A 21326-nucleotide genomic window follows, 5' to 3' on the forward strand; every position below is an offset into this window, starting at 1 on the left:
TTGTCCATGCCTTCCAAAAATGCCTCATTTAAATACGCCCCCAGTTTTCAGTTCAATGTTTATGCAAAGAAAAAAGGCTTAACTTAATCTCGCTGTAGTATTGTCGCTGCCATGTCGCGAAGATGCTGTTTCCAAATATGGTAAGAGGCGTAACATTTCCGTCACATGCTTGAGGTATTCAGCCAATCACAATGAACTGGTTAGCTGGCCAATCCAAGCACACTGCGCTTTTCACAATGAGCTTTGTAGAAGTCGACACGTTTCAGAAAGGCTGGCCATAGAGAAATAATAATGTACAGTATGTGGAAAAGTTTTTTTTTTTTTTTTTATACCTTAAACCAAATACACAAAACAATGTTATTTCTAGCATCGTCATATTACCCCTTTAATTTAGATTGAGAGTTGGATTGTTTTAATATAATAATAGTAGTGTATTATTTTAAGTCATTCTGTGGCCTAATATAGAGATCATGTTATTTAACAAAATTAAAATGAATCGCCATTCATATCTGATTTTATTTCTGCAATGTGATACTTCTAAATGAAACCCGATATTCTAGAGTGTGCCTTTATTTGTCTGGGCTGTAAAACATCATTCTTTTTACAGGAGGTCAAAATGGAAGATTTGGAGAGAAAAAAGAAAAACGTGTGACATGAGCTGAAGGAACAAGCGATTTAATTTTCATTTATTTTCATTCACATAAAACCAAAGGTGTGGGAAAATAAAAAAAAAAATGGGTTCAATTTTGATTCCAAGTTGACATTTAAGGTAAAGGATATGTATATTAAGCTTACTACCAGTGATTGTTACAGTGATTGTTACATTTTTTTTAATTTTTTATATTAAGCATCTGTAGTTAAAACAGATGAAATCCTACATGCCAACAGTGGTTTAACTTTCAAGTCTAACTGTCATATTTGGGTATTAAAACTAATTTACTATGCCACTGCTATTAAAATACATTGAATAGTCACAACCCCAAACATGCCTCCACTATATTATTAGCAAGACACAAGGAAAATAAAAACTAAATAAATAATGCTAAAACCAGAGCTCAAATACATACGTCTACAGCAAGGTAGGCTTTTGCCGCTCCTCTTGCATTTTAGACTATTTTAGACTTCTATTTAAGCTTCTCCATGTAAACAATTTTGAAATAACACACTATCAGCTTTGTGCAAGTTGTAAAGTCTCTTTTGGACCATACAGAGTAGTAAACTGGCAGCTTTGTAACATGCTATGCTTGAAGCATGAAGCAAGCCACCACAAGCACATCTGGACAATCAAACTTATATAATGTATTCAGACAGTTTTCAGATACATTATGATATGTGACTCTGGGCCACAAAACTTAAGTCTTAAGTCCATGGGGTATATTTTTAGCAATAGCCAAAAAAAACTATGTATGGGTCAAAATTATCGAGTTTTTTTTATGCCAAAAATCATTAGGATATTAAGTAAAGATCATGTTCTAAGAAGAAATTTTTTAAATTTCCTACCAGAAATAAATTGACACTCAAGACTGCTTTTGTGGTGCAGGGTCACATATATGATTGACAGCATCAGGGTTTGGTACAACTTTAGTGATCATGATTAACTTTAGGTTCCACAGAAGATTGAAGCTTGATTTCACTGATGATGGATCTTCACAGCTATTTTGTATTAAAGAAAAGGCAATAGTCTACAAAGAGCATTACTCACTCTCTCACCAAGCATAGACATCAAACCCTTGAAGAGGTGCTGCTATCCTGTTTGTTTAACATACAAGTTGCTAGAAATCGCAATACTTGTGTCTAAAAGTTTAACCTTTAAACTCTGATTCACATTTCTTAACGCAGATCTGCGTCCAAGTCACATTTGGAAAAATAAACCTTTAATCTATAGCATACTAATGAACAATCTTACGCGAACCTTTAAAAATGTCTATGCTGCGTTGGACATCTCATCAGTGAATTCAGCCATAATGTCATGAAGCCAAATGTCCCGTTCCTCTTGTGAGGTGTCCACCAAGTAGATAACCACCTTACGGTCCCAGGGCTGTGATGCCTCCTGCACCGACTCCAGCTGGCCTACCAGGGGCTTCTTCTCGACGTGGTTCCTGAACACAATGGAGGCCTCCTCAGACCACTGCCTGGGTTTCAGACCTGGACAGATCAGAAACACCTTCAGATCTACGATAATATCAAGCAAAATCTTTGAGATCAGTTCTTTCTTAACTTCAGCTTATACCATGTTGCCCATTTGAGTCTGGGACTTTGACCAGGAGTGATAGTCAGAACAGCATTTTGCTAAGTCCGTTATATTCAGTCAGATCTCTACTAAAGCAATTTCTTTTCAGGAGCTGTTCTCCTTTAGCTGAATTTTATTCAAACATGTTTTAATTATTTCACTCGTTCAGGGATGCATTTCCCAAAACCATAGTGGCTAAATAAGTTAGCAACTTTGTTGGTTGCAATGCAATTTCCCATTGCCAACCAACTAAGTTGCTAACAGGTTAGCTACCATGGTTTTGGGAAACGCACCCCTGATCAAAATTACCCTGATTAAATTTTTTTAAACCTCTCCATTTATATAGAATATAATAACATGATTTGTATTTTACTGTATTCTATTTCTTCATGATAGAGCACTTTGCTAAACTGCTAAACACTTTGTGTGTGTCTTTTTAAATACTTTTATAGATCTTTTATGTTTTTGACAGAAGTCTCTCTAAGGCTGCATTTTTTAATCAAATCAGTAATATTTTATATAAAAAAAGATGAATAATGAGCAGTAATATTGTAAAATGTTTCAAATGATTTCAGTTTAAAATAACACAAATTTTAATATATTTAATCAAATGTAATTCACTGCTGTGATGGCAAAGTTAATCTTTCAGAATTGTTTTTAATATTCTGATCTGACGTTTAAGAAAAAAAAAAAATCACTGTTCTTAATGTTTTCTTAAATAAAAGATAGAATATGAAATAGAATCTTTGGTAGCATAAATAATATAACAAATAAATGTCTTTCTGCTTATTTCAAATCGAGCCTATTGGATATTGTAGATGAAACATTCACAAGAACTGGATCATGGAGAAATTCTCTTCTGAAAGGACAGTGGATGGGTTTTAAGAGCTGTCTAAAACAGCCTTTTCGATAAATGAAAGAGCTTTTCTAACAGGAAATGAAGTGTACCAGCCAGCTGAGCAGTGATGGCCTGGAAGGGGAGCTGGCAGAACTCCTGGGTGAGGGGCCGGAGCTGTGTGCAGCTCACCAGCTCATGTTTGCCATAGTCCAGCTGAAACACTGACACCAGACCATTGGTCAGGACTCCTTTCACCAGTACTCGGTACCAGCTGCAAAATCACAGATCATCAGTGGACACATAAAACACTTCAAATGCCCCAAAGACTCTAAGTGACGAAACAGCTGTCCTATTGAGGGCCACCTTCCAACACAGTTAACTCTAGCCCCAATTCTAAACAATTAAACCAGCTAATAAGGTCTTCAGGATCGTTAGAAACTTCCAGATAGTTACTTTGGATATACATTTTACAGGAACTAGACACCGATACAAATGCTTGCTTACTTGTTTTCCACCTTGGCAGCACAGACTTGGTTCTTCTCCACTTTAAGTGGTTTCTCCTCCATCTTATTATAATGCAGAATCATCTCCCCCATCAAATCCACCAGTTTGTACATATCGTGCCATGGCTGCAGCACGAAGTGCCCGGGATGGCATGCCACTGAAACAAACACATCCAAATTCTGCCCAATCTCGGGCAGCTCCAGCAGTGGTGGAAGAGCCAGCTGTTCAGGCGGAGAGCCGGGAGGTGTGCTCTGGCTCCCCAGCGGAGATGACATCCTCTTGGGTGTGTGTGGGGCTTTATCCTGTCCATCAGTGCGGAGGCTGGAGGTCTGGATGGTGGCAGGGTTTGTCGGGGCGTTGAGGGATTTTGAGGGCCCCCAGCTGCTTAAGAAAACATCCTTCTGGTGGTTCCACAGATTAGAGTCGGCCAGCTGTTGGTTTAAGCTGCAGCTTGTGTCGTGGAAGTTCTTGCTGGTGAAGAGATAAACATGAGCGAGGCGTTTGGGCTCATCCACTTTAGCTATCTAGAAAAACAAATGCTGTTGTTAAAGGGATAGTTCACTAAAAGATTAAAATTTCTTCACAAATTTTTCACAAATGCTTTAGAAAAATTATTCGGGCTGAGTAGCTAAACAAACTTGTAGCCAGTCATCAGTAAGTGACGGGTGTACTCATAATGTGGAGGAGAGAGTGTTCAGTTCACAGGATGGACATTATCCAAGCCGAGTGACAGAAAAATAGAAATGGTGGATAAAAAATCAGAGGAAAACATCTGCGGAACAATAGAAGGCTTAAAGAGTTAGTTCACCCGAGAATGAAAATTCATCCATCTTCTACTCACCCTCGAAGCATCCTAGGTGTATGTGACTTTCTTCTTTCAGAATAATAGAGGAAGTTATATTAAAAATTGTCCTTGCTCTTCCAAGCCTTTCAATGGAGGTAAGCGGGTGTTTGTTGTCAACAGTTCAGAAGACATGAAATAAAGAGTGCGCATCTGTAATAAAACCTCCTTCACACGGCTCTGGGGGGTGAATAAAGGACCCCTGTAGCAAATCCATGCAGTTCTGTAAGATAAATATGCAGATTTCAAATGTAATAAACACTTTTTTTTCTCACTTCTGCTCACTGTTGGGAACAGGAAGACGTGCAGGCGGAAGATGGAAGACTTATGTGTCGAGCGCACGCCTCTGGGAAATCTCTTCTTGGCTTATTTCGAAATCCTCTGATGTGTTTTTTTTACAAATCCTTGTTTTGTGCTTCTAATTCGTGACCAGCGTTTTGTTTTGTTCTCTCTCTCCGCGCTTGTCAGTAACCACGCAGCGCTGACGTACTATGACATCTGCCTGCACGTCTTCTGGTTCCCAACAGTCAACAGAAGTGAGAAAAAAAAGTGTTGATTACGTTTGAAATCTGGATATTTATTTTACAAAAATGCATGGATTCACTACAGGGGTCCTTTATTCACCCCCCGGAGCCGTGTGAAGGAGGTTTTATTACAGATGCGCACTCTTTATTTCACTTCTTCTGAACTGTTGACAAAAAACACCTGCTTACCCCCCATTGAAAGTGTTGGAAGAGCAAGGACAATTTTTAATATAACTCTTGATTGGATTATTCTGAAAGAAGAAAGTCACATACACCTAGGATGCTTCGAGTGTGAGTAGAAGATGGACAAATGTTAATTCTCAGGTGAACTAACCCTTTAAGGCAATAAGGTAAGAAGTAGGACCCTTGTAAATTTCGGATCAGCTTTCCAGCTCTGGAGAGAACTCAAGGAGCAGAAGGAATGCGATCGGACGCCAAGGTTGCTTTGCTGTGTCTGCGCCGCAACAGCTAAAGTCTGTCTAGTAAAAATACACTCTTTATGTACGGTGGATACTCTACGAAATGGCACTATAGGGTGATGCAGAGGAGATGTTGAATAAAGTCGTTATTTTTGTTTACTCTGCACACAGAAAGTATTCTCCTAGCTTAGTAAAATTAGGGTTGACCCCCTGATGTCACATTAACTATTTTACTGATGTCCTTGTTATTGTTTCTGCACCTTGACCAGTATCCTCGCTGTCTATGGGAGGGGTCAGAGAGCTCTCCAAATTCATCAAAAATATCTTAATTTGTGTTCATCTTAAGATGAAGGTCTTACGGGTTTGGAACGACATGAGAGTGAGTGATTAATGACAAAACTTTCTAAGTGCTTTGTACAAGCATCTTTGTGCCTTTTCTAAAAAAAAATATTTCTGAAATTAGCCTCAGGTTTTTGCTTGTATCTCATGTGCAAATAAAAGCAAATGAAATGCAAATGTGAAGAGAGCAGCATTAGTATTGAACTGGCCTTCAAGCTGCAGTCACTGCAGTGGAGAGCCGTGTCTCTCAGCCACTGGACAGCATCTGGAGTCCATGAGCCTACGCTCACAGGAAGATCCGCCAGACAACACTTCAGCGCCTGCAGAGTGACGAATATAAGCAGACAGACAAGCTTACACATTATTGATCTGATTGATTGATGTTACCAACCACTACACTCTTTAACCTCTTTGTGCAGTCATTATCTGTTGTCTGACCTGGGCCGGGGTGGATATAAGGTCACGCAGCGTAGGAGGTGGGATCTCTCTCAACTCAGTGACCTCGATTGATGCCTGAACGCCTACATCCACAAACAAGATGTCCACCACCCGGCTGCCGTGCAGGTTTGTTATCTATGGCAAAACCACAATGAACACAGTTTTAGACCTGAATCCCCAGGAATTATATTATGTTGAATTCATAATTACTGTTAATTTTATGAACCTCTCCCACTTGACCATTGCACCACAATGGTCATAATAACAAAATAAAAGTGGCTTCAATAGTTCAAAGGTTGGTAGTTTTGTAGCAACTTCTATATTTTTGTTTTTACATGCCATATTTTGCACTATATTTTATGTCATATTTTATACTATATAGTACCCTACTGTTCAAAAGTTTGGTGTAGGTAAGCCTTTTAATGTTTTTGAAAGAAGTGTCTTATGATCATCAAGGCTGCATTTATTTGTTAAAAATACAATAAAAACAATAATATGGTAAAATATTATTACAATTTTTTTTGAAAACCAGAATACATTTTTTTTAGGATTCTGTGATAAATAGAAAGTTCAAAAGAACATCCATGCAAAATTAAACAATACATGTATTTTAAAAACATTACTGACCCCAAACGTTTGAAATTATATAATGTATAAGACAAATTTCTGCAGAACTGAATAATTTTGATGTCATTACCAACAAAGCCACACATAAAATAATCATTTTAGCATAATGAGAGATTCAACATTAAATGCAGTGTTCCTGGTGCATGAGGGAGCAACTCCATAAAATACATTTAAAGAAACAAATTAACTAATAGATGAAATGCTCATTTGAAGCCTTAGGATTTACAGATTTACAATAGTTGTTATTAACTCTTTTATTTTCTTAAAGGAATGGTTCACCCCAAAATTAAATCTGTCATTAATGATTCTGTCATTAATTACTATTATGCCCTTATGTCGTTCCAAACTCATAAGACCTTTGTTCATCTTTGGATCACAAATTAAGATATTTTTGATGAAATCCAAGAGTTCTCTGACCTTCCATAGACAGCAAGGGTACTACCGCGATCAAGGCCCAGAAAGGTAGTAAAGACATCGTTAAAATAGTTCATGTGACATCAGTGGTTCAACCCTAATTTAATGAAGGTATGAGAATACTTTTTGTGTACAAAGAAAACAAAAATAATTACTTTATTCAACGATTTCTTCAGTTGACTCAACTATTGTTATTGTTTTATTGCGTTGCGCAAAAAAGTATTATCGTAGCTTCACAAAATTAAGATTGAAACATTGATGTCACATGGACTATTTTTAGTCCTTACTTCATTTTTGGGCTGTGCAGGGTCAGAAAGCTTTCGGATTTCTTCAAAAGTATCTTGTGCTCCGAGGATGAACAAAGTTCTTATGGGTTTGGAATGACATGAGGGTGAGTAATTAATGACAGAAATTTCACTTTGGGAGAATTGTGCCTTTAATGCTTCTACTGACAGAGCAGACTCACCTCCCCCCGGGACCATTTGCCTTTATATCGAGCCAAACAGATTTTGCCACAGAAAGGCCGTGAAACCAGCAACTCTGATGTGACCTTTTATAAGGGAAAGATATGTGAGCATATCCTGTCTGCCAGACAATGGGAGGGAACATATCATGAAATGACTTCATGCTTCTCTACAGGGTGCTGATATGCACTACATTAAACAATTACTATTTAAAACACTTTGATGCCTATATTTATACACTGATGTCTAGGTTAGGCACTCTAGCAAACAATCTGTGCTAGCAGGTAACTATTTATTAGGGATTATGTACTTGATGCCTGCCAATCCTATTAAACCCATAATCCCAATCTGTCTATTTTGGCCTCTTCACCTCCTCTAAAGAAGTCTCTAGCAACATATCTGAAGCAGCACATACAGAGATTATGCCTGTTGAAAAGGCGGCACCTGGGAATGTAAATAGTTTTCAGTCTTCTCCAGAATTTCGTTGAGTTTAGTCAAGCCTCTGGAGGGGACCTGACAGTAGATCGTCCCATCTGAGCAAACGCTGGTCACATTCACATTCATGTAGGCACTGTTCACCTATAACAGAATACAAATATATATGTCATTCCCTTAAACACTGGTTAACACAATCACGTTTACGTTTTAAACTTTTGAGTATTGATTATGCAACAGTATTAGTCCACGAATTTGACTGGCTAAGCAGATTTCCAAAAGCACTGATATAATTGATTCAAGTACTGAGGTAGTATGATAGTTAACATGCTTTTTGGACAAGATACCTTGTCAGTATCAGTATTCTTGAGGCACATTGGCATCTGCCCAAAGTTACCATCACAGTATTTTTTGCATAGGGGGGTTTCATTGTAATAGCAAACACTTTCTGGTTACCTTTAAGGGACTCTCTAAGGATTTATCTTGTAGAGCTTTCATACAGGCAGCATTGATGTTGATATCATCATCTTGTGATGTGTCATACAGGACCACCAGAGGTACTTCCTGACGCACTAAGATCTCAGCCAATAGGATCTTACCAGTGGCCATGGACTCAAACCTCTTCAGTACTGCCTGCTCCTGACTGAATGACTCCAGGCCTGAAACAAATTGATATAAAGCCAAATTTGACATTAAAATGTGAAACTATTTTGTCTGTGAATTCATAACGGAATGCAAATCTCACCTGCTAGTTTACATTTGGTGGCTTGGAAAGGCAATCTACAAAACTTCTCATGCAACTCAAATAGTTTAATCTTGCTGATGACTTCAGAAAAGCCATGATCCAGGTAGTACACCTGTTTAAACATCAACATACAAGTGCATTAATAATTATTACAAAAACAAAGAGCATTTTCTTATGGTTTATGAATGAAGATATTGCACAAATGTATCACAGATCTAAACAGTCTCAGTTCTACAAAGGAAAACTACAATGATCCGCTGTGAACTGCACTAGTGGTTCTCTACCAGGGGGCCGCAAAATATTTAAAGGGATAGTTTACCCCAAAAAATTAAAATTCTGTCATTAATTACTCACCCTCATGTCACCTCAAACCCATAAAACCTTTGTTCAACTTTGGAACACATGGAGGTGAGCAATTAAGGATTAATGGGTGAACAGTCCTTTTAAAACAACACAAAAACAAGCTTTTAAATGAGCTAAAACATCTAACAATCGAGATAAAACTTCATATTTCTTATTTTATTTTGTGTCGCGGACTTGGATACCTGAATACGTGAGGGAATTCTAGATTTCTAGACCTGGAGAAGTCATGGGTAAAAATGTTAAAAAGTCATGGACATTTCTGTCCTGAATCTAATTTTTTCTTTTTATGTCAAGATCTCAAGAATTTTACTAAGTAGAAGTTTCTGATAAATTTGTGATCTGTGTGATTTCTGGAAGTCATATACATGTAAATTCATTATTGAAAACTAAAGCACATTCAAATTACAGAAATTACTTATTTTAATAGAATTTAATAGAAAATAATTATTTTAATATATTGCTCCTAGCTTGTGAAAAAAGAGAACAAACAGCTTTGTCATTACAGCAGAAATACCAGAAATATCTCACCCTACACCAAAGGGTAGCCTTTGAATACTGTCTTGGATAATTTGGGGCCTTAAAATCAAAAAGGTTGAGAACCACTACATCCTCATACTCGATTATGTTCAGATGTGTTCTTCATTGACCCTTTAACGCACCTTGACCTTGTCAGCCATGACCTCACAGACTTGAGCTCGGAGGATCTCCTCCTCTTCCTCAGCACATACAGCAGTCAGCTGACCTGTTAATGGTGAAGTCAGAGCCACTTTGTTGCTGTCTTGCCCATAGAACTCTCTCATTTCATCTTCTAACTTCTCCTGTGCCTTAGAGTAACCTTCTCCGATGTACCTGCATATAAACAGACACACACACTTCATCAAGAGTACAACAGTGGCTGCCAACTATTACAGTGGCTTGACAGATTTTCCCTCTGCAGGCATTCTTCAATCAAAAAATTATATTCTCTGATCCAGTCCAACCTGCTCTGAGATGAATCTAAGCAAAGGCATGATAAGAGTCACACCTCTCATGATCTATAGTATATTGATTATATTGATTATCGCACCTCAGAATGACACTGTTTGTGTCCCCTGCTTCCACCACCAGGACAGAAGGGTATTCCTCTCTAGGGATGACAAGAGGAGGAACCGTCTGGCTGCTCAAACTGCGCTCTACTGCTTCTTTCGTCTCTGAGCCAGCCAATCCCGACGGGTTACGGTTCTCGTCTTCTACTACTTTTGCATACAGAATTGCTCTTTTGGGGTTGTCCGGCATGGGGTAGTCAATCGTGCATATATCTGAAAGCAGGTTGAGGTGGTCCAGGACAAACTCTGGTAGTTTACATTTATATGTGTCCTGATACAGTTTAGGCAGAGCGTGGGCCCACAGGCCACTGCTGTATTTCAAGAGCAGCTCTCCAAGCTTCTGCTTGACGTCGGGTGGTAGATCCTTGGGGGACGCCGGAGTGCTTGATTTGGAAGTGGCAGATGATCTTTGAGTCTGAGGTTTTTTGTGATGAAATGGGGATTTGTCATGGGTGGGGGGTGTAGCAGCACTATGTGGGGTAATCTGGCTAGTTTCTTTAGCAGGGTACAGCAGCAACTCTTGAGGTTTGGTACTGCATGGTTTTTCAACCTGCAAACGTAACAATAAGACAGCATTGTTATTCTGCAGACAAATACACAGAGCTAATTTATTAATTATTTATGCACAATTGTGACCCTAGACCACAAAACCAGTCTTGTGTGTCAATTTTTCGAAATTGAGATTTATACATCATCTGAAAGCTGAATAAATAAACTTTCCATTGATGTATGGTTTGTTAATTAATTCTTAGCAATGCATATTACTAATCAAAAAATTAATTTTGATATATTTACGGTAGGAAATTTACAAAATATCTTCATGGAACATGATCTTTACTTAATGTCCTAATGATTACTTAATGTCCTAATGATTTTTGGCATAAAAGAAAAATCTGTAATTTTGACCCATACAATGTTTTTTGGCTATTGCTAAAAATATACCCCAGTGACATAAGACTGGTTTTGTGGTCCAGGGTCACAAATGAGTTTGAGGCCTCAACAGAACAAAAGGAAATTTCCCAATCAGTGGGCATCTATCAACCACTTTACCATACTGATTGCCCCTAAAACTAGCCCCAAGTGGGTTAGCAAATCAGGTAAAGCAGTTGAAAACACCCACAGCCTGTGGAATGCCCTTAATTGATTAGGTAAAGCCCTCTAGGGTAAGTGTCTTGGCATAATGTTGACCAATTTTAGTGAGAATCACATGAATTGTCTCCAATTTGCTTTCCAACCCTTAGAATTAAACTGGCAAATATACGGAGCTGTAGGTGCTACACACAGCCAGGAACAACAAAAGAACAAGGTAAATGTGCAATTTGTTAATGAGTTTGGATTTCTGACTTTAGAATTGGTCTTTTCTAAACTTGGGAGTATATTTTAAGTTCTGTAGGTTCCAATTTATTTTTATGAATTGATTCTTATGTCTCGATCCCTTTAATGACACAATTACACATAAATTATACTGTACTCTAATGACATCAGGCTAATCAGGCATCTGTAAACTTACAGTACAAATGTGCGTCCAGTGTTCCAGGTCTTTCAGGGCTTCACTGGGTAGATCTTGTTTATAATGCTCTCGATACAGCTGAGGAAGTTTGGATACCCAGAGGCCGTTGCTGTGCTTGTTGAGAACCTCTTTAAGACGAGACTGCACCAGCTTGGGACTGTATGGTGCAGAATGAGGTAGCCTGGGTTTTGATGGAGTTGTGTTTTCATTCAGGATAGAAGGGGCTAGAAATATCAACAACATAAATGCTGCAGCTTATTGGCAGTACTGCATTGACAAACTATAAACTAAAACCATAAAAATCATAAACAGATGCTAAATAAATTCGCAGTGAATCGCAGACTCTATTCATTAAGTCCTATAGCAATTTTGTCATTATTTATTCACCCAAGAGAATATGATTTTCCTTTTTTTTTTCTGGGTGAACTATCACTTTAAGATATAGCCCATAGCAACATCACAACTGAAGGCATGTAACCCTGAGAGATCCCTCTGTGTAACAGCGGGAGGTTTTTGCCTGCTTGAGACAGAAGTTGACTGTTCTCTTTTCATCCTTAATGAACATCCCATGCCTGGAATGTTTTCTGGGACAGGAAGTTAAGTTAGTGTCTCCAGGATAACTATAACCTTTAAAGGAGTTTCTTGTGGAGAGAAATGATTAGACACCCTGCATACTGAACACTTTTCCCACCCAAAATTTGCTCACCATTGCTCTGCTGTTGGTTTTGGAAAAGATGGGCATGGACTTCTTTTTGGAATCTGGAGGGAAGTGTCATTCTTTTGTCTGATCTAGGGGGGAAAAAATATCAGATTATATTAAGGAGAACTTGAAATCTGTAAGTTTTGGTTAATATACTGCAAGATTTTAACTAACCTTTTACCCCAAAATTTAATTTGCTGATAGAGTGTATCCAGTATAATAAAACAGCCACTCAACACTGTTTCCAATGAACCAGATCTCTTTAGGTGGACCAAAAGCAACCAGTCAGTATGCAATAATACCGTATTGAGTGTAAATTATAAGTTTTATTAAAATTATTAAATGCATGCTGAACCCCAGCCCTACCCGATACTTCATTTTTAACTTTTCTATTATTTTACTTTCCTTTTTTATTGAAAATGAATGCCTTTCCGATGTGATATTTGATGTGAAAAGGGAAAAGAATCAGTTTGGCAAAAGGCGGATTCTAACTCGGGTCGATCGGGTCAAAAAGTCTGCACTACACGTTTTACCACAAACGCCAATGAAGATGTTCTTTGATAGCTGTCTTTTATAATGCTGTCTAGCACAATCACATGTTGGTGGTTAGAGTTAGTTTAAATAGTCTCTGCCAACAAGGCAGGATATTTGCACTTTGTGTAAATAGACACTCCGGGTTTTTTTATTTTTATTATTATAATTAACTCTTGATGACTTTATCCTGGCATTCTACCGAATCTACGTCAGCATGAACATTCACCCTATTTTTATTTATTTATTTGGCGTTGTAATGCTGGTGGAATGTCTTAATTTCAATCTTCCCTTGAAAAGACAGATTTCTGGTGATGTATGCAAGACTGTTTCCAATCTTAAACTCCACCCTTTTGACAACCAACTGCATTCTTTTTTGAGTGCATATCCCACATCACTAAACCCTTAACAACCAATGGACAGAACCAAGCTGGCACCTTAGATTTTTTCTTTTTTTTCGATCATCTGTTTCATGCTTATGTCCATCAGAATACTAAAGAAAATATATTGATGCAAAATAGGATTGTGTTACAGAAAAAATAATGCATAAAAATAAATACAAATATGCTTAATACTCCACTATTGCCGGGTTATCCTTCTAATCTGTGTAATTAACTGGTCAGCTTAATTCTGATGCAAAATAGCCTAGTACAATTTTTCATAAACTAAGCGGAAAGGAGGGATATAAGCAAATAATACAATGGTCATAGTAAGGACAAAAGCAGACATTTTGGCAAAGTGCTGCAGCATGATAAAGCAGGGGTGTGGAGGTCTTTTTGCATCTGATTCTAGGTGTCAGATGACCCAAACTCCCCCTCAACCTGTACCAAAGGGAAAGTGCTGATTCATTGTGGACTGGTTTAGAATGGCTAATCTGTGAGAGAATGGAGGGAGGATTAACAAACCCCAGTACACCCGCTTAACTCTGCCACCCTCCGCACACTCACAGCCATTGTGTGTGTGCCACAGTAAGCGATACAGAACACAATTCTAAAGAGTGAGGTCAGTTGTTTGCTCTCAATGGTTTTTGGCTGGATTGATTTCACACACACACATACACACACACACAAACACACACACACACACACACACATACACATACACAGAGACAGCACCCTTCATTCGATCGCTGAATAAGCACTGGGTTCAGACAACATTCAGCTGAACTGCTCTGTTATTGCCAATCAAGTCAGACAGTATCAACAGCTAGAGACATGCAGTTGCTAAACTGGAAACTTAAGAGTCGGTTTCTGTTGACTCATTAGGACTTGATTTGTATTCTCAGCTACTTGCTTGGCAAAATCAAGTGGGGAAGTCTTGGCCTAATGGTTAGAGAGTCGGACTCCCAATCGAAAGGTTGTGAGTTCGAGTCCCGGGCCGGCAGGAATTGTGGGTGGGGTGAGTGCATGTACAGTTCTCTCTCCACCTTCAATACCATGACTTAGGTGCCCTTGAGCAAGGCATCGAACCCCAACTGCTCCCCGGGCGCCGCAGCATAAATGGCTGCCCACTGCTCCGGGTGTGTGCTCACAGTGTGTGTGTGTGTTCACTGCTCTGTGTGTGTGCATTTCGGATGGGTTAAATGCAGAGCACAAATTCTGAGTATGGGTCACCATACTTGGCTGAATGTCACTTCACTTCCTCACTTCACTTCAAAATGCTGCTCACACAATAGGTGTGCTTACTTGAAAAGATGCTTTTTCATAAGAAAGTGTCAGCTGTACTTTTTATCTTTTAAGATATGAATTTCAAAGTACTTTAACATATTTATTTGTAGCTCTTAATGTGGCTATAATGCAAGGTTGGACCTTTTTTATTGCATTTTATCACTGTTTAAGACAGGATTTGTGCTAATGAGTCTTTCACCTTTCTGAGGGAAGGGAGGGTCTTCTTGTGGGTGTGTTTGGGGGTGTGTTGTGGGGTCTGCCACCTTTCCCATCAGGCTGGGAGTCTCTCAAGCTTCCTGTGTGAGGAAGGGGGTCTCCATGTCCCCCTCCACGACCTCCACCTCGCCCCAGACGTCCACGATGGTCGGGCTGTCTCAAATATGTCCTTGGTCTTGCTATGAAGGAGATGAGACAATATCAAAATCAAAAAAGTAAAATATATCATCTAATATATAAGACTGAAAATAACACACTAAAATAATTTTAGACCTATTTCCCATCTACACAGACCGAATTTGAAGCGTTTGAGTGTCCTGTGACCCATTTAGTTTTGTAATGACCGGTATTTCCTAAAACAACAACAATTTCTATCTACATACTGCAATTAAAGCACCCTTCTTCATATTGGACACTGTTATTGCAGGATTACACTGTGTCTTTACCAGGTACACATAGAAAAGCAAGCAGAAACCACTGTAATCAGTGATTCTGTCTACACTGCATGCATGCCACGGTGAGTCACAGTAAAATGATGCAGTAAACAGCTTTTTGTGACAAACAGACTACAATGTTGTCATTATTTCTCCGATGGGTTGTTAACTGCTGTGATTGGATCTCTGATCAATGAGTCAGTGAGAGGAACCTGAGACAATATCAGTCTGACTCATGCTGTTATTTTCAACCAGATCAATGGATTAACTGAAAAGAAAATCAAACTCAAAAGAACAATTTGTTCACAAATCAGATATTACTGCTGCTCTCATAAAAACATGTCAGACGAATGTCAATATTTTTAGTGAATTGTGACTTTGATATCTGTATGTTCTACACACAACAGTCATATAGTTTCAGAAGACTTGGAATATTAATCATAATAATATGGACAGCTTTTAAGGGGAGATACTGCTTTTGCTCCTTTTGTTCTCCATTTCTCCTTTGTATCCCATGGAAGAAAGACAAACACACATGTTGGGAACAACATGGGGGAAAGTAAACAACAACAGAATTGTAATTTTTTTTCTTTTTTTTGGGGGGGGGGGGTGGTATCTCTTTAACAAATCCTATAGAAACAATAGAACAAGTACTATTTTTATAGAAACTTGATCCTTTAAATCAAACAAATGAAGCCAAACACTGCCAGCTAGATCAAACATATATCATTGCACACAAATCAGTTTACTTAACAAACAATCTATGAGATATTACTCTGCACATTCTCCAACAAGATAACCATGAAGTTTCTGGAAGCCAGCATAATCACGAGAAATTAGAACATGCAACAAAAATATTACTCTCCTCTGTACACATTCAGATAACAAAGCATATGAAATGCAACAGCAGCTGCAAACTTGTCTCAACTAAATAACAATTACATCATACTCACACAGTGTTAACATTTTCTCTCATACACATTCAATATGACATCATTCCACTAACCTGACTATAACAGAATGACATCATACCTTCCAGCCCGGCAGTAAACTCAGCATCACAACCGGACTAGCATGGAAAAGTGGCAGCAATTTAACACGTTATCACTGTCTACAACCCTCCTGAGATAAGCGCTCCACAGGCTGATAGTTTCTGCGAGACAGCGGGTGGTGAGCTAAGCAGACAAAAACAGGCAGAGCATCTCCACAGCAGCGCCATTTGAGTCATAAAATAACAGATGAGGGGAAAAAAAGAAACGTTTTCAGACAATCCTCCCCTGAATAGCCACGCAGGCTCTGCTGTACCTCTCCACAACACTGCAGTCTCCAAACCTCCCTCTCTCTCTCCCTCTAGGTCAATACAGATGCCCGCTTTCTGCTGTATCACAGCAAGCCAAGGAAGTACTGAGTCACTGATCAAGGGACAGCGTGAGCGCAGAAAACGCTGAAGCTGACAGTGAGTTTGCAGCTCCCAGAACAGCCGCAACCTGTAATCCGAATGATGCTTTATTCTTAGCACATCCAGAACTGTGCTCACATCCTCAGAGGGGTTTAAATAGGACATACGCACAACCAAAAAGACATGGGATGCACAGGACACTAGCATAGATTCTCTTTAAAATGTCTCATTGATAACACATAGACATGTTGCATTCAGTCACATCGAACAAAACTGTACACTAAAATATACATTAACTTAACTTCTGCTGAACTTTGCATTTCATGTATTTGTAATTAAACACGTTACCTTGATATGTAGTACAATTCAAATATTTTACATGTAAATGTAAAACTGCATAACACTACAGCTAAAATTATAATGAAGTTCTTTACATGTGCTTTAGACAACAAATCAAAATAAATGTACTTCTTTTAAAGCATGACAATAGATTATTAAATCAATGATCATTTAGCATACATTCTCTATATAATGTATTCTGAATAACACTTTAAAGCAAGAGTTGCATGCACAGTCATTTTAAAGAAATCTCACCATTCAGTGCAAGAGGAGCTGCTGGTTTGACTCTCATTTGACAGTTCACCACTTGAGGTCGGCCGGTCCTCTTAGCTGTGCGCTGACGGGCTGCAAGCTTAGTAATATGGGACATCTCGTTTCCTGTGCTAGCATGGCATACCACCTATGGGTTTTTAACCATTTAAAGTTTTAGTATTCATGTATCCCTGCTGAATAACTGAATTTCAGAAGTTAAGGGAGAGACTTACCTCCCCAGACTGCCCTTTATCCAGTTTCACGACTGAAGGCATGCTGTGCAGGAGGGCATCCAGTGTGGCATACCCCAACTGTTTATAAGGTATGAGCTCACCCGTCAGGTCTTTATACTCTACCTGCAGGTTAGACAGCGACACGCCACTCTTACTGGACTGGAGCACCGCCCGTACCATCTTCTTCACCAGTTCCTCATCCGCCATCTGAAAAACAACAAGGAGACACTGCTGTTCAAATGCTTGAATTTGGTGAGATGTTTTAATGTTTTGAAAGAAGTCTCTTATGTTTCTTAAGGCTGCATTTATTTGATCAAATTTACAGTAAAAAAATAATATTGTGAAACGTTATTATTTAAAGTAACTGTTTTAATGTAGTTTCAAATGTAATTTATTCCTGTGATGACAAAGCTGTGTTTTCAGCAGCCGTTACTATGGTCTTCAGTGTCACGTGATCCTTCAGAAATCATTCTTATATGCTGATTTAGTGATTTAGCTGATAAGTAACATTTCTTGTTATTATATTGAAAACAGTTGTGCTGCTTAAGATTTTTTTTGTGAAATCATTATACATTTATTTCAGAAAGTACAAAAGAACAGTATTTATTTGAAACAGAAATTGTTAATCCTACCAATGTAAAAGTCTTTACTACGAATTTAATGCACTAAAGTATTAAGCTAGTTTCTTCCAAAAAAAATATATATGTTACTGCCCCCAAATTTTTGAAAGGTAGTGTACCTTTACACTCGATACCAATAAAACAATCTTGCACCAACAGATCACTGAAAAAAGACCCATTGGCAGTGGTGATCAGAGGTCACACAACTGTTAACAGGTTTATGAGTCCTGCATTGATCTCCCTAATGCTGAAGAGTGTTATTGGTTACAACACAAATAAAGCTACTGGAGAATCAGTGACCATATCTGATAACAGACAAACAGTTAAATATGTTTTAGAATAGATCTCATCAAGTCTTGTTTATCCAAACACTGGCAGGTAAGACTATGCATACTGACAGTTCATGTCATTTTATTTTTGGTATGGGCAAAGTGGTCCTGCTGATGTGAATAATGAATTGAGCAAAGCACATTGCCTTCTACACTGCCCGGTCACAAACAGATAGTTAAAACAGCACAAATGGAGCATCTCATAATAACACACTGTTAATTTGGTTTATGGCCAGTCAGAATGACTTATGTGCCAACACCAGCAAGTATCCATAGAAACCCCTTTCAAACCCTTGTGAATGAGAAATACACTTTAGTATACTTTTAAAAAGAGTACTTATTATGGAAACAATACACCTCAAAAGAATATATTTAACTGTGAACTGAATGTAATGTTTTCAGACACTCAACTGCATCTAAACTGCATAATAATAGTTTACATTTATATTAAATACACTAAGCTGAACTTTAGAGTGATTTTTGGCCCACTTGAGCAGGATTACAGTAAGTAGGCTAAATCTTTATTTGCAATTTCATAATTACTTGTATTGTCTCCGAAATGCGGTTAAAGTCTTCTGTAATGAGAAGTATTTGTGGTAAATATACTTTAATCTCATTTTTATTGAAACTCGTATGTCATATATTTGTGTTTACACATGTAATAATTTAATTGCAACTTAGTACATTTACAATATGTTACCTTTGTAATATTATATAACACAATACAGTTAAAATAAATATTATCAAGTACTTTATGCGTGCTTTAGTACCACATGTTAGTCAACTCATCAAAATAAATGTATGTCTTTAAAGTACAACAAAAGAAAATACTAGTGTCTTTAGAAACATAGTCATGAAAGTGACTTTAAATACAGGTAAGTGGCCTTTAATTAATAAATATTATATTAACCGCAAGTACAGTTGTTTTTAAGTACACTACAAATGCACATTTAATTGTGTAAAAAACAACTACCCAACTTTTGCAATAAATGCAACCTAAATTATCCCTTCATGTCAATCACTTTTAGCACATCATTGCATTGCACATATTTAATAACAATTTCTGTATTATCTTCTATTACTTAGTAGTGATGTACATATTTAAGCTACAATTTTAATTCATGTGCATTTCATAAATAGCTCAAAATGCCTCCTTTTTGCATTCACATCACAACAAATGCATACCTCCACAAATTATTTGTTGTGGTACTTGTTTTCAGTATTTGCTGTGTTTAGAAAAAAATGCTTTTTTTTATACCAAAAAATGACTTTAAGAAAACAGAAGTTAAATAGATCTGGTGTTCCTGCCTGTAAAATGTCCTAAACCATGAAGCTGCAGGTAGTTGACATGACAGTGTCATACAGCAAACTACTTTAAACAGCATTACATTTTTATTGTTGCAATGTTTTATTGTTATGACTTTATTTATACGTTACTTCCTTTTCCTTTATATATCTATTTACATATTGTTCTAAAATCTTGGGTGTTGTCCATATTAAAATGTCTGTGTTAGTAGTCACACACCTGCAGCACAATGTGAGTATCTTTATCAATGAAATGAAAGAGAAAGTAATGAGGATTGGCAGGTTGGCATTGCTCGCGTGCACTTCACGGTCAGATAGTTGACGTGCTGCTTTCAGAACAGATAGAGAGAGACACACCCTTTATTCTGGACAACATTTAACGACGCTCGGTCGTCATCAAAACACTTTATAGATGTATTTCACATAACTCTTTTATAGTTAGACGACTTTATTTAGTTGAAATTTGATGTAAGTTAGTGTATTAACCGCGGGAATGAGCATGAATCATATGTACAGTGTGTTAAAGAATTTGGACTAACTTAGCCAACTAACGTACTGTCCCGAGCTATCCTCTCCCATCGGCCATAAACTCCCAAATATCTCACTATAATCATGTTTTAAATGTGTGTTCAGATGTTTAATTATACTTATTTGAACCGCGTGATTATTCACGGTTTGTTTAGCTGGCTGTCAATCAAAGTTACAGTAGTAGCTATAAACTGATAGTCAAACGCGTCTCTCTTCCACCAAAAAAGCTGCTTAAATATAAAGCTGCGAGTTCAGATACTTTCACAATGTGTCAGGTCTTACCGCTTAATCGATGTGGGTCGGTCAAGCCTGTTTAGATGAAAGCGACTGGCTCTGTGGCACTGGTCGCGGTGTCCTCCTCGCGGTTTGTCCCGCAGGCGGTGTGTGTGAGTCCCGCTGAGAGCTGCTCCTGCTCGCACCATCCCGTCTGTAATTACTCACAGCGCGCATGCGCACTGCACACAGTATAAGCAGGTACAGAATACTATTGTATTATATTATGCTACATGTACATGTACATGTATTGTATTATGCTGTCCTTTTACCGTTTATTTATTTTTGTGATTCCTTTGTTATTGATTTATAATTTTAAAACTTATATTGGTAGAAAAACGATTTCGTTAAAAAGGAAAAGAGCATTTGCTCGACCAAATGTCTGTTTACTGCAGAAAAATAGAAAAACGATGCGTAGTTGTCAATGTCAAATAGCTATTAAAAGATTTTGAGCATATTATTTTTTATCATAATTTAATGTTAAATTACTTACCAAATCATATTTTAGTATAGTTTTGCACTGACCGTTCTATCGGAAGAGCCAGCAGGTGGATTTCTCGATTTCAAAGTTGGAAACTTCTCCAATGATAACTACATATTGGACGTCATCCAGCAGAGGGCGCGTGGGGGTTCAACCTATGGTTCAAACACCCGATTCTCCACTGAGCCGCCCTTCAGACCTTAGTATGTTAATTATGGTTAATTACAAATAAGCTGAGAATTT

General features: G+C 37.9%; 1 protein-coding gene across 3 annotated transcripts; it reads right to left on the reverse strand.

The window, feature by feature from the left end:
- Positions 1-659: 659 nt before the first annotated feature.
- On the reverse strand, positions 660-20756 carry tdrd7b (tudor domain containing 7 b). Of its 3 annotated transcripts, XM_059535616.1 has the most exons (17): positions 20612-20756; positions 17548-17754; positions 17318-17462; positions 14874-15069; positions 12483-12565; positions 11777-12000; positions 10248-10816; positions 9841-10030; positions 8819-8930; positions 8530-8732; positions 8083-8217; positions 7641-7724; positions 6134-6268; positions 5905-6015; positions 3573-4096; positions 3179-3339; positions 660-2145 (listed from the first exon to the last, which is right to left on the reverse strand). In XM_059535616.1, the coding sequence occupies exons 2-17, from the start codon at positions 17752-17754 to the stop codon at positions 1925-1927; spliced, it is 3300 nt and encodes a 1099-aa protein (XP_059391599.1). In that variant the 5' UTR covers positions 20612-20756; the 3' UTR covers positions 660-1924. The 3 variants fall into 3 exon arrangements, with proteins under 3 accessions (XP_059391599.1, XP_059391615.1, XP_059391606.1); XM_059535632.1 differs by lacking the exons at positions 17318-17462; positions 17548-17754; positions 20612-20756 and adding an exon at positions 16357-16965; XM_059535623.1 differs by lacking the exons at positions 17318-17462; positions 17548-17754; positions 20612-20756 and adding an exon at positions 16331-16965.
- Between the last annotated feature and the right edge of the window lie 570 nt (positions 20757-21326).

The sequence above is a fragment of the Carassius carassius genome, chromosome 3 (genome assembly GCF_963082965.1).
Source record: "Carassius carassius chromosome 3, fCarCar2.1, whole genome shotgun sequence".
Classification (NCBI taxonomy): Eukaryota; Metazoa; Chordata; class Actinopteri; order Cypriniformes; family Cyprinidae; genus Carassius; species Carassius carassius.

Excerpts from the sequence above, each read along its gene's own strand:
- tdrd7b (XM_059535616.1), bottom strand. The coding sequence starts at position 17,754 with ATGGCGGATGAGGAACTGGTGAAGAAGATGGTACGGGCGGTGCTCCAG. Across the intron at positions 15,070-17,317 it reads AGCTCCTCTTGCACTGAATG|CAAGACCAAGGACATATTTG; the intron begins GTGAGATTTCTT and ends TCTCCTTCATAG. Across the intron at positions 8,733-8,818 it reads CACCAAATGTAAACTAGCAG|GCCTGGAGTCATTCAGTCAG; the intron begins GTGAGATTTGCA and ends AATTTGTTTCAG.